Below are 13,884 nucleotides of genomic sequence, written 5' to 3'. Positions count from 1 at the left end.
TCACAGGAATTTGTTGTTTAACAAGAATAATATCCTCGTCTCATCAACTTCCTCGGCTCATATGTGGGACCCCACCTTGTACTTTGCCCCCCCCCATCCTGAAATCTACCTCCTTCCCCCCTTTTGTATTTCTAATACTCTACCCACCCCACCCCCCAAAACACTTGAATTTTTTTTTTTTTTAGATGTGCTTTGCTCTCTTTTCACATCTTTACACTGTTGCATGATGTAATACATGATGTCTCGGTGGAGTAGGAAAGAATGGGCTCGAGTGTTGGGATGGAGACATGGTACAGGATCAAGAGGCAGAATTACCCTTTACCCTATGTATAATTTCCTATAATTTCCCTATGTATAATTTAATCCCGTCAGAAATGTGCAAGGTCAAACTAGAGAGCATCTCAAAATGCAAAGCCCATCAGCATCTACTTTGTACTTATTAATGTAAATTTTATATTAATTAGTGTTTCCATCGTCTCATAATAAAAGTTTGTTGAAAATTTGATAAAAACTCAAATGGTAAAAAAAGTTATGACGTGGACAGACACACTGAAGGCCAAATGATAAATAAATACAGGAACATGGAAGCGATTAAAAAAACCTGGCCATCTCATGCTGACGGGCTGATAAGGCATATTTCTACTCACTGTAACGTTGCCCTTTGACATTTTGACCCAATTATTTAGTCTTCTCCATATTGTCATAAAAAAACGTTTGTTGAAAATTTGATAACAAATGGGACAAAGTTATGCCCTGGACAGACAGACAGACAAACGATTGCAAAACCCCGTCTCCCAGTGCGTGAGGGAGGGCTAAATATCAACCCACCAATTTGGAATTAAATCCTGAAAGAAAAGGGTTAACTTTGCTTGTGCACAGCCTCCTCAAGTCAAACTCAGACTGACCAGGGCGCACCGTAGATGCGAAATCCTTTGATAGACACCTCAGTATCTTGCAGGTAGATACAATTGGTGAGAATGGCTTGAACATCATCATAATCTTCTGCCTTGAGTTTTGTCACCGAAGGGAAGCGGTAATAATCCTGTTTGAGGAGGTCACTCATGAAGCTCTTGTCGAAGGTGAGCTCATGGTTTCCAGCAATCACAACCTTGTATTCATATGGCAGGTTGCCTGTGGCAAACAAAAGCACACAAGGAAACAACAGCACATTTATGACTATGTAGCAAATGCAACAAAATTGCTCTCCTACAAAGTGAATCCTAGAAGTCCTACAGTTGTTAAAACACTTTTTTGTGCTTGGAACTCTGGAAAATAAAATAACTGAAAAGTGATACCAGAAATGTGCCGTTTCGTGTCAGGCTGGCTACTTACGAATGCACTTACCAAGCCAATCATTAAACTTCCGAAGCTCGCTGGGGAGGCCAAGTTCTGAAAAGTCTCCAGCATGCAGGAGAACATCTCCATATGGCATCTGAAGACCGTCCGTTCGTGAATGAGTGTCGGCGATGCAGACGAAGCGTGTGTGGCCGGGTGGTTTGGGTGTGTCAAACGGGATAGGATCAACCCTAATGGGATTTAAAAAAAAAGAAGAAGAAGGTATACAAGTTTCTGCTTTTATAGCCGCAAAATCACTTCTACAACCAAGTTTGAACTCGTGCATTAGAAAAAGTTGATTTGGAGACTTGTTAGTATGTTTGGATAAAATGCAAGAGATATGAAGATTTCCAGTAAATTAAGGCCATGACAATAAGCAGGAACTAAAGGGGGGAGATAAAGTTGGTGGAAAAATCTTTTAACTGTGTACATATAATGATGCTACTAGCTCAGCCAATGTGGAACATCATGAAGTGTAATGACGCGTTCATTGCAAAACGTTTTGCAACGACTCCACATTGTGTGGAACAGCACTCCTTCCCACTGATAGGCTGTTAGCCACTGCGTCACTTTCTGCATTCCAGAAATGATTAGATGTTGCTCTGATAAATGGAACATGTCCTTCAGTGTCCCCACTTCCAAATATATATATATATATATATATATATATATATATATATATATATATATATATATATATATATATATATATATATATATATATATATATATATATCGTTATTTCATTCCCAACTACACCATTGTCAATTTAACTCTGCTCTTCCATGAGCCTCAAACTCGTTGGGGGGAGGGAACGAACCCACCTCTCTATTCCCATGGCTGTAAAAGGTTCAGCTATTTTAACTTGCGGGCCTTACCATCAGCCACGACCACTCCTGGGCTGGCCACATAGCAAAGCTGGCCTCCAAAGCCAGCCGCAAACTGCGCATTGTCCTTCCACATTTTTCCTTCAAAAATAATGAAGTACTAACAGCCGACAAGGTCTTTACCCATAGCTAAATGAGGTACTTCTCAACACTAATGACTGGGGTCCAAGCAACACATCTGTCTCTCTTGGACTTTGTGGCATTCAAAGCTCTCAACATTATTGTAATCTCCCATGTTGATTTCGATGAATAAGGTCTGCTACTTTGTTCATCACGTCTCCTACCATTGCAGTCAGGTCAGCAGACAATTTTATTTGTTGTTTTTTGAACTGTCTCTCCTCTGGTTTACCTCCCTTTATTTTCTCAGCAATCTAACCCTCCTAAACATCTCCAGGACACGTGTTCTTGCAGTGATGCCTCCTTGTTAAACTTCCAAAATCCAGGCTGACTGCACCCCTCCTCTTTTGTTCTTCTGCTTGAGGGTTTGCATGGAAATTTCAGACAACAGAACATAAGTGCTTTTTTTTTTTGTATTTATCGTGATTTTGCGTCAGATGATGTGTACTTGGTACCACTTTAGGAAGCAGTTGTGTTTGTAGCAGATTTGTGGGTAATTGTATTAGTTTTATTTGTAAGCATCAGGCTAAGGCAGACTTGTTTGTCACTCCGAGTCGAGCGATTAACTCAGTTGAAAACATGTTTGGGAAATGGGGTCATAGAGGTAGCGAGTGCAGGCAATGGCAAGGGTGTAGCGAGCGCAGGCAGTGGCGAGGGTGTAGCGAGCGCAGTGTAGTGAGCGCAGGCAGCGGCGAGGGTGTAGCGAGCGCAGGCAGTGGCGAGGGTGTAGCGAGCGCAGGCAGTGGCGAGGGTGTAGCGAGCGCAGGCAGTGGCGAGGGTGTAGCGAGTGCAGTGTAGCGAGCGCAGGCAGCGGCGAGGGTGTAGCGAGCGCAGGCAGCGGCGAGGGTGTAGCGAGCGCAGGCAGTGGCGAGGGTGTAGCGAGCGCAGGCAGTGGCGAGGGTGTAGCGAGCGCAGGCAGTGGCGAGGGTGTAGCGAGGGCAGGCAGTGGCGAGGGTGTAGCGAGCGCAGGCAGTGGCGAGGGTGTAGCGAGCGCAGGCAGTGGTGAGGGTGTAGCGAGCGCAGGCAGTGGCGAGGGTGTAGTGAGCGCAGGCAGTGGCGAGGCTGTAGCGAGCGCAGGCAGTGGCGAGGCTGTAGCGAGCGCAGGCAGTGGCGAGGGTGGAGCGAGCGCAGGCAGTGGCGAGGGTGGAGCGAGCGCAGGCAGTGGCGAGGGTGGAGCGAGCGCAGGCAGTGGCGAGGTTGTAGCGAGCGCAGGCAGTGGCGAGGGTGTAGCGAGCGCAGGCAGTGGCGAGGGTGTAGCGAGGGCAGGCAGTGGCGAGGGTGTAGCGAGGGCAGGCAGTGGCGAGGGTGTAGCGAGGGCAGGCAGTGGCGAGGGTGAAGCGAGTGCAAGCAGTGGCGAGGATGTAGGGAGCGCAGGCAGTGGCGAGGGTGTAGGGAGCGCAAGCAGTGGTGAGATTGTAGCGAGTAGGAAGAGCAGAGGGAGAATGGTAAGTAAATGATGTAGGGAAAGTTTACTCTGACGGTTTGAAAAGTAGATTCAGGATATTGCGTAAGCCTATTTTTCTACACGTTCCACTGAAAGCAAAGTGTTCTGGTATTCATCCATGATTAGGAAAGGGAACAGAATTTATGAGCCATGACAGATGTCAACCTTTGGCTGGAAGAACAATGTAGGGAGGAAGCAGTATAGATCATTTTGGAGGAAAAGGGAGTGTTTCCATAACGATAGCCATATGCTAAAGAGAAAGGGGACAGCAATATTTGTAGTGGGAATTGAGGAAGGAAATCAGGCTTTTTCATGTTGGAGGATGGTGGGAAAACTCTAAAGGAAGGAACTGATGATGTAACTGTGATTGGTAAGACTAGGCAGGAAAATATAATTTCAGGAAGGAGAAAGTTAAATATATTCCATACAAATGCCAGGAGTTTAAATAATCAATGGGCCCGTTGGTCCAATGAACCAAATTTTCAATGGGCTTTACGTCCTTGTTGCATATCTACTTGCTGTACTGCTTGAGCATTAGGTTGCCTTTCACCAAGTGCACATGTGCTTGGGCCAGGGCAGAAGGGGGGGGGGAAATTATGTTTGTTATTATTGCCAAATGATACTGCTATTATTATTGTTGTTAATATCATTATTATTGATGAATATATGCTTTGTTATTTATTACCTCCGCCACCGAATGTGAAGGTTATGTTTTCACCCCTTTCTGTCTGTTTGTCTGTCTGTGTACAGGATATCTCAAAAAGTTGTGGATGGATTCGGATGAAACTTGATGGACACGTTGGGTGTGTGACAAGGAAGAATTGATCCGATTTTGGTGAAGATCCGAATCTGTATCTGACTACTAGAATATTCAAAGTTTTTCTTCACCATTGAGAGATAAGGCTCAAAAATGATATAGAGCATGTTATTTCAAAAATGTATTGGGCCAGATATGTTCTCGTGGCTCAGGCATTACAGGGTGGAGGTATGCGCTCTACCGAGTGCCCTTCTATTTTTTTAATATGAAATAGGCAAAGCCAAGAAACGAATGAAACATGGTGGGTTCGAAGTTTCTTCTTCTTAATTTTGGCTCTGGTATCATCAGCTTGAGTGTGCGTTGAAGTAAACTCATTTTTATATCTGGTTTGTTATCCTAGTTGTCTTTATTGGTTTCTCGTCTAAAAAATATATTAGTAAATGAAAATTGCTTTTCCTTTTATTTTGCCGAATAGACCCAAACATGGTGGGGTATAGGGTTTCTTCTTCTTCTTCATTTTTGTTCCGGTATTGGCTCAAGCATGCGTTAAACACAAACAAATTTTTTTATCTCCCGAACAATCATTGGGACTGGAAGAGGATATGTATTGCAAAGCAATTCTCCCTCTTGTTATTCATAATTTACATCAATAATATGGCTCATGGGGTGAAGAGTAGGCTTTCCAAACTTGCAGATGACACAAAGCCTGGAGGTAAGGTTGATAACAGAAGTGGTGGTGATCAGATTCAGGAAAGTATTGATACTTTCATCGATTGGGCAACAGATTGGCAGATGCATTTTAACCTGATCAAGTGTAAGGTGTTGGGGATGGGGGAGAATAATGAAAATAGAGATTACAGGATGCAAGGGGAAATTTTGGAGCGTGTCATGCAGGAGAGGGAATCTGGGGGTGGTAATAGATATGGAAAATAAGCAGTTAGCACAGTGCCAGGTAGCTATTGGTAAAGCAGTGTTTTAGGTTGTATTCATAGGGGGATCAAATACAAATCAAAGGAGATTGTTTTAACACTGTACACAAACTTATTGAAGCCTCATTTAGAATATCTTGTGCAGTTTTGGTCACCACGTGTTAAGGAGGACATCACTACCATTGAGAGGGTTCATCAGAGGGTGACTGGATTGATTCTGGGCCAAGCTTGATTCAGCTATGAGGAACAGCTGAAGGAGACAGGGCTTTATACACCAGAAAGGAGGTGGTTACGAGGGGATATGACACAGATGTTTAAGATAATGAACAGTATCGACAAAATACGTGCAGAAGAGTTAGTGAGCAGAGTAGGCAGTGATAGGACCATGGGGCCAAAGTCTGAGAGTAAAGAAGAAGAGAGATGAGACAGTAGTCAGGCAGGGGTCTTTCACTCAGAGTAGTTAATGCATGGAATAGTCTCTCTGGAAAGGTAGTAGCAGCAGAAACAGGAGATACGTTTAAATTGTAATTAAGTAGATACCTAGAAGCATTGAAGATAGAGGGGTACAGAGATGTTGGCAGGACTTGGAGATAACTTGAGTATGGATGGGTGATTGCATACAACTGTGCTGACTGTGATGTCTGTGAGAGGGTCTCATCAAGGAATGGTGTGTGATTGTTGTATATTCTTCACCCGAAAACCACCTTCCTCCACCCCCGCCTTCCCCACCAAAATAATCTTTAAAAAAAAAAAAAATTTAAACCCAACAAGCAAACAAATAATTAAAAAAATTCCCTAGTTTTACTTTGAGCACCCTTGTGACATACCTGAGCCTGCCACACTTTCTCATTTCTGATGGATTTACAGGTTTAGTGAATCTGGTGTTGGTGTGGAGCAGGCATGATGGGCCAAATGGCCTCCTGCTGCATCTAATTTCCTTGTTGTCCTTGTTTATTCTGTCTGTGGAACCCCCTTCCAGATGCTCTGGTCCCACTCTCTCTCCTTCCAGAGCTCCACGACAGTGGTGCACCAACATTCCTCACCATCTTCAATCCCTACCAACAATCTTTTCTACCCCCATTAATGCCCCAAGCCAAATGGTCTTCTTACAAGTCAGTGTTTCCTCCCCTCGTCTTTCTCCTTTTCTGTTTGTTCCTTCCCTTGCTTGTTGCATCCACCTGTTTCCCCACTACCCCCCAACATCAGTGCTCACATGATGCCTCCTGTCATCTCGGATTTCCATGAGTCTAGATTTTGTATTGAAAGAAAACTTAAACAGAAAGAAAAACATAAATAACTAGAACAGGCACTCAGTTGAGCGCATACCTTCGCCAACGCTACATTTTGCCCCCCCCCCAGAAACCGTTGATTGTGAGGGTATTTAATCCCATACCACATCTGCCATCTCATATGTGTTATGATGGCTTAAAAACATTAAATTTCCTGTGTCATATCGTATATCACAAGATTGGGCATTGAATTCACAACATTTTGGCATTGGTTGCATGCAAATTGGATACAAATTGACCGCGCTATGGTAAAAAGACGATTTTGACCTTTTCATGACCTTGACCTTGACCTTTGACCCGATCGCTCCCAAAATCTAATCAAATGGTCCTCGGATAATAACCAATCATCCCATCAAATTTGCTGCGATTCAGTTCAATACTTTTGGAGTTATGTGAATAACAAACAAACAAACAAACAAACAAACAAACAAACAAACAAACACACATATTCACAAATAAATAAATAAATAAATACACAGCGATCAAAACATAACCTTCGCAACAAAGTTTGCGAAGGTAATAACAGCCAGACTGACTGACAGACACAAAACTCAGCAACACCAACAGAGACATCACCATAGTAAATCCAACAAACACATATGTACGAAGGACGAGCGTAAGCAAGAGAAATGGTATGCATAGGATATTCTACAGAAATATTTCACAAGCTACCAAGCCTGTAAAGGTGAACATCATTCGATAAAATGGGGCGATTTGAAATGCAAAGCCACAGAAAGGGTAGTGATGCAAGATGTTTGGTATCAGCCTTTTCTCCGAGACATCTCTCGGCCTATCGGCAAAGCAGCCACTATAAATTACTGGAACAGCAGGATGGCAGAAGGCAATAGATTTTTGCCTCCTGCCTGGAAAAAAACAGCTTGCACAATAAAAGAAAAATATATAAAGAAAAACCGTTTTGAAATGCAACATGAAGAAAAAACAACAGCCACACTGGCACTTAACACCACCAAAAGAGTAAATGTTGACCCACTGGTAAAGACAACACTGCAACAAGGACCCATGTGTAGGTCAGCCGCTCTTACGTAATTATGCAAAAATCGCTGGAGTCGAACAAATGAATTTGTGTGCATGACTTGAATGCACTTTGTCTCTGTAATGGAACCTGTCACGAACAGCAACGAACCGTCGGCAGTGATGCACCGCGTGCACCGTACACGGCGAGATAAGGAAGAAAAACAGCGTGCACAGCGCTCGGAAGAGAGAACCACCCCATGATCTCTCCCTCGCCCTACATCACAGAAAGCCTGCTGAGAGGCATTTGGTTTAGTGAGGTCAGGGCAGAAGCCTTGAGAGGGGTCGCTTCCATCAATCGGCGAGACAGGCACTCTTTCGAGGAAGAAACGCACCACCTCATCTCTTCCTAATAAAGGGCCACATCAGATATTTGACACGGACCTGCCAGTTTCAGGAAAACACTGTGCATGGAAATGTACTTATCTTTATTGTTATTTACCTTTACATATCTATCTGGGGGATTCAAATCAACACATCTGAAGGCTAGCATCTCCCAAGCATAAGGGAGGAGGTGGGGCGGGGGGGGGGAGGGTGGAATTAACGTCAAGTTCTAAAGAAGTGTGGACAAGGGAGTAAGGTTGACAAGTCAGGTCAGCATGTTTAAGAGAATTACAGAATCATTACTTCTCATTTAAATACAACGGCCATTCACTAAACAGCAGCAAAGTGCAAACGGCACAATTTCTGGCTATGAAAACTGTGGCACTGTAATTGCTGAAACATTTCAATTCCAGTTTAATTTTGTCAGACAACAGCACTTTCCTTGCTGCTCTGGAATGTCAAGGTAGAGTAATTTGGCAAATTCGGACTGGCGTTTCTTTCATTTTATGGCCTCACGTTCACCCCCCTGTACCGTTTAAAAAAAAATGTGTCGTTTGGGGTTTGGCTTTGGAGTCTAGACTGTCAATGAATGATCCGCAGGCCAAAATGCAGCATTTAAACAGAACCGAATACAGAACCGAATTTAAACAGAACACGAGCACCGAATACGACACCCGTCGACTGCCGATTTTACATATATTGGGTCCAATCATGAAAAAAAAAAAAAAAATTGATAAAATATTGAAAATACTATCTGCATGTATATTAATGAAAAGATTTAAAAGAAGACCGCTGCATGCATAATAAATGTACGAGTATTTCTGCAATTACGACACCAAGCAGAAGAAAAACATTACCTGCACGTTTTGATTGAATTAAAAGACAGCTAGTAAAGGGGAAAAATTGTGTTTAATGAAAGGACGAAAAGCTAGAGACATTTTTTCCACTGCTGTGCTCTTGGAGGCAGCGGCAGAGGAATAAGGAGGCAAGCAAACACGCGACGTGAACTTAAGGCCAATCGTGCACTTCTCTGCACTATTTGAGCACAATTGTGCTACGCAGCATTTGCATATTGATGAGTAGAGACGGACAGAGGAGACCAAATTTCGTTCTATTGGGTGCAAATTTGGAATGAGAGGGTGGGGTGAAGCAGTTCGTCAGACAGAGCAAACGATGGGAGCCGGCGCCCATAAAATTGAGATCGCCAGTGAGCCCGCTGGGTGCTGCTTCCCACAGACGCAGATGAGGCCTAGCTAATCACGACCATCTGTTCCGTCGTTGCACAGCGAGCCTTGGGGAGCAGGCTTGCTCTAGCTCGGCTGAAAGCTTCTTTCTTATTTCCTCAGAGTCACACAAGGGCAGGACAAGCAACAGTCATGTGCAAGGAATGTGTTCCAAGGGAAATGCTATCAGCAAAGTCATGGTGATAACTGCACTGTCAAAACCACATTGTAATAAGAACTGGCTTTTTATTCTAATGAATTCAGCCTGACAAACTCGATTCTCCATCATTCCTGAAAGTGTCGTCATGTTTGTATACCTTCTTCGATTTCTGGCCGTCATAACCACCAAATAATTTGACCATTTGTTAGACAGATCAGCGTCTGCCAGGGGCTAAATCATAATGAGTAGAACCTTCCTTTCTGGTACTTTAATGAGAGAACACATATAAGAAAAACTAAAGAACAAGGTCTTTGCTCTCCTTGTAATCAAATTATAAAGCAACATAGAATGAAGAACTAATCTTACTGGTGAAGGCTAGTGTCAACCTGCATCGTGACAGGTAGAAAGAACAATGCATTGAATCCACAGAATGCCATGCTACCTGCTGTGAGAAGTAAGGAGAAGATGACATTTTGGGTGTTAACCCTTCATCAGTGCATTTGAGGGTTAATGCCCAAAACATCATCTCCTCCTTGCTTTCCCTGGAGGGGAGCATACCTCAATCAATGTTCTGTTGATTTTATTAATCATTATAAAGCATAAACATAAGATATAACTCCATAACTCTGACCTTGTCTACCCACCCCCAGCCTACTCTCCCCTCCCACCTCCTCTCCCCTTTCCCCAACTGATGTTCCTGTAACAGATAGAGATAAAACATTCATAATTTTCAATACAAAAGTGACATTATAAAAAGCTTTGGCCCCACCAACAATGGGAATGAGAACAATGAAATAAATCATTCACATTAAAGTAGTCATTCCAGAATAATAACTATAATGACAGCCATTGTAATATTTTTTTGTGATCGCTTTCAGGGCAATTTTTACTCTGCCAAAACAAAAATGATAAAGGTTCCTGGCCAATCAGTGGCTGACTTTACAGGTAATGACAGCCCCGTGTGCATTTTGGTGCCAACATGGTGGCAGGGTTGGAAGAAGAGGAGCACAAGATCTGAATAATGTACCTGCTGATGACAAGTCTCACAGATTGTAAGTTGTACAGGAGCATATCCTCAACATTCCCAATGTCTTCCATCTTGGCAGAAAAAGGAAGTGGGAATGTTAATTGATGTATGAAATGATTGGTTGAAATGCTCTCTCGTTTCCCAAAACGTTACCCCAACCCCAAAAATATTTATGGTTGATATATAAATATTTATGGTTGATATATAAATATTTATGGTGATACCAAAGCGTTACCCCTACCCCAAAAATATTTATGGTTATTGTCTTTGCTCCAGATGTGACCAGGCCTTAAACCCTACGAGGGAAAAAGGAAAATGTCATAATTGGTTTCTAGAGCAGCTTTCAGATTCTACCTTCCAAGCCGCTTAATAAAACACGAGCAGAGCCTACCCGCTTCGCTGACGGACCAATTAATCATCCTGTTTGGCAAAAAATTTGGGTGAGGAGAAGGAAAGGAAAACAAATTTACCGGTACATAGTGCTTTAATCACTGCCCCCCACACCCCTCCCTTTTGCCCCCCCCCATTCATCTTGATATCACTTACTGTTAGAAATGTCTCGCACACAATGACAAGCTTTGATAGTCCCTCCATTTTTTGAGGGGGGGGGAGAGAAGAGGCCAAATTTCCACATGTGAAGAGTGCTTTCACCTCAGTGGTGCCCAGGTAAAAAAGGAAACTGTGATACCGTGTGCCACTACCACCAAGTGGCGCAACATGGTATGCATTTCCATTGAGAATTTATGCCCCACCCCACCTTCCCCCCACACTTGTGTTAGACCACGGCCACATAGCCTATATTACCCCACACAAAAGCTTATATTTGTACCCTGAATTTGGAGTTTATAACATAAAACACGTGCCTGTGCATAAGGAACAAAGCCAAGAGAGCGCGAGAGAGACAGACAGACAGACAATTGTGTATATATATATATATATATATATATATATATATATATATATATATATATATATATATATATATATCTTCTTCTTCTTCTTCTTTCGGCTGCTCCCGTTAGGGGTCGCCACAGCGGATCATCCGTATGATCCGCATAGTGATTTGGCACATGTTTTACACCGGATGCCCTTCCTGACGCAACCCTGGTCGCCTCTTACGACACAGGGATATGGTACACCTATTTTAACCGGGGTATACACCGGCCCAGTATACTGGTCCTCATTTCGCCGACTTCGGAAGGATGACAGGCTGAGTCAACCCCCTGGTGTATTAATTCAGTGGCCCAACGGGGCTTGAACTCAGGACCTTTTGGATCCCAAGCCGCTGCCCTAACCACTGCGCCAACACACCAGGCTATATATATATATATATATATATATATATATATATATATATATATATATATATATATATATATATATATATATATATATTTTTTTTTTGTTGTTCGTCTTTCGGCTGCTCCCGTTAGGGGTCGCCACAGCGGATCATCCGTTATGATTCGCATACTGATTTGACACAGGTTTTACGCCGGATGCCCTTCCTGACGCAACCCTGGTCGCCTCTTACGACACAGGGATAAGGATTGGGTTTCGCCATGATTCCAGGCTGCCCTACACCCTCTCTCGCACGGCCCAGTGCAGAGTTCCCGTCCTCAAGCGATCCTCCAACCCAAGCCTCCGAGTAGCCGGATTACAGGCGCACGCCACTAGGCCCGGTTATATATATATATATATATATATATATATATATATATATATATATATATATATATATATATATATATATATATATATATATATATATATATATATATATATATATATATATGAAATGTAAATCACGATCAAGCTTTCCAAAATAATTTAACCAACAGCTAAAAAAGAATACTGAGAAGTGAAAATAATTGAGAGAAGAGGACACACACAAAATTAGAAATAGCATTTGGTCTTATAATTTAAGCGACAACGGCACTCGGTAGAGTGTATTCCTCGCCAAGGCTGAACAGTTTATGTTTTGTATCCCACTGAGAGGCCAGATCTGCATCCATACCTTAACCAAAATCAAATTGGTTTATTCTTGTCACATACCCAACCCATCCATCAAAGTTTTGTCCAGATTTGTCCACAACTTTTTGAGATGTCGTGCTATATATTGATTTTGGGCTGACCTCTCAATTGTGAAAAATCACTTTAAATTTTTTTTAATAGTATCCATATCCAGATCTTCCCCAAAATCTAATCAATTCGTCCTTGTCACATACCCAACCTGTCCACCAAGTTTCGTCCGAATCTCTCCATAATATTTGAGATTAGCGTACTCACAGGCAAACAATGGTGGAAAAATAACCTTCGTGCACCTTTGATGGAGGAGGTAAAAAGTGCAATGATCACCTGGCATACAAGCCTGCTGTAATCAAGGATGATGGGGTGTGTATTTGTGTGCATACGAGATCAAGTAGACAGCAACAGTTAATAGTTCCTTTCACCAACCAATGGTGTATGTACATCTCATATGGTACAGGTGGGGAAATACACACTTACATGTGCACATTAGGTGGCTGAAAGCGGCTCTGGTTGATATTATAGTAAGTGAAGGCTTGCGTGGGGTTACTACTGAATTCATCCACATCGATCTCTGATTCTGTGTTCTGTGCCATACACACAGAACCTCGGCTGCTGGCCATGCTGAACCACTGGCCCGTCTTGGCAACTTGGCCGCGGGCACGTCACTCATGAAAGGGCAAGGCGGCCATGCTGAGATGCTGTGTGTGCTGCAGAATCACAATGATAAGCTGTAAGAGGTGAGTGAGAGGGAGACAAAAATGAAATATAATATTACTGTACAAAAGGGCAATACTACAGATTCAGTTATCTCTCTCCCACCATAATAACCTTGGAAAAAATTAAATAAATTACACATGTAATTCCATTGCTGACTTGACTAAAATTCTAAACTTCCTTCTGCAAAGGATACTTGCATTTTCGAAAAAATAAAAATTAAAAAAATCACAGATTAATTATGGCTGTTTTCTTGAAATATCCCAAATGGTTTGTTCCATGTCTAAGCAAGACCATTTTGAGCCAAAGAGATCCTCTTTTCACCATACAAATCATTATTGTTAGTACATCATGCTCATTCTCTGAGAATCTTTAATATGCAAATCTCGTGAAATATTTAAAAACGAGAAAATATAATTTGACACGAACGAGTGGATGGATATGCCTCCGCCCACATTACATTTGATCTCAATTAAAGGTCATGAGAGAGAGGGAAAGAGAGGAAGATAGGGAGAGAGGGAAAGAGGGAGAGAGGGAGAGAGGGAGAGAGGGAGAGAGGGAGAGAGGGAGAGAGGGAGAGAGGGAGAGAGGGAGAGCTTCTAACTCAAGTTATGGTCA

At 42.6% G+C, this 13,884-nt stretch overlaps 2 protein-coding genes across 2 annotated transcripts in view; one reads left to right on the top strand and one right to left on the bottom strand.

The window, feature by feature from the left end:
* LOC147026963 (uncharacterized) overlaps positions 1-13,884 on the top strand; it is a 150,574-nt gene that overhangs the window by 50,730 nt on the left and 85,960 nt on the right. The window lies entirely within an intron of this gene.
* The window catches only part of LOC147026965 (metallophosphoesterase MPPED2-like), a 50,161-nt gene continuing 36,457 nt past the window's right edge, over positions 181-13,884 (bottom strand). The window contains exons 2-4 of the mRNA XM_085882904.1: positions 13,030-13,280; positions 1,345-1,526; positions 181-1,131 (exon numbers count right to left, since the gene is read on the bottom strand). Coding sequence (XP_085739030.1) covers positions 896-1,131; positions 1,345-1,526; positions 13,030-13,172 — 561 coding nt within the window. The 5' untranslated portion in view covers positions 13,173-13,280 and the 3' untranslated portion in view covers positions 181-895. The remainder of the gene's footprint in view (positions 1,132-1,344; positions 1,527-13,029; positions 13,281-13,884) is intronic.

Source organism: Eptatretus burgeri, chromosome 5 (genome assembly GCF_056783735.1).
Source record: "Eptatretus burgeri isolate ZD-2024b chromosome 5, Ebu_testis_v1, whole genome shotgun sequence".
NCBI classification, from domain to species: domain Eukaryota; kingdom Metazoa; phylum Chordata; class Myxini; order Myxiniformes; family Myxinidae; genus Eptatretus; species Eptatretus burgeri.
This window is presented reverse-complemented; position numbering and strand designations above follow the sequence as displayed.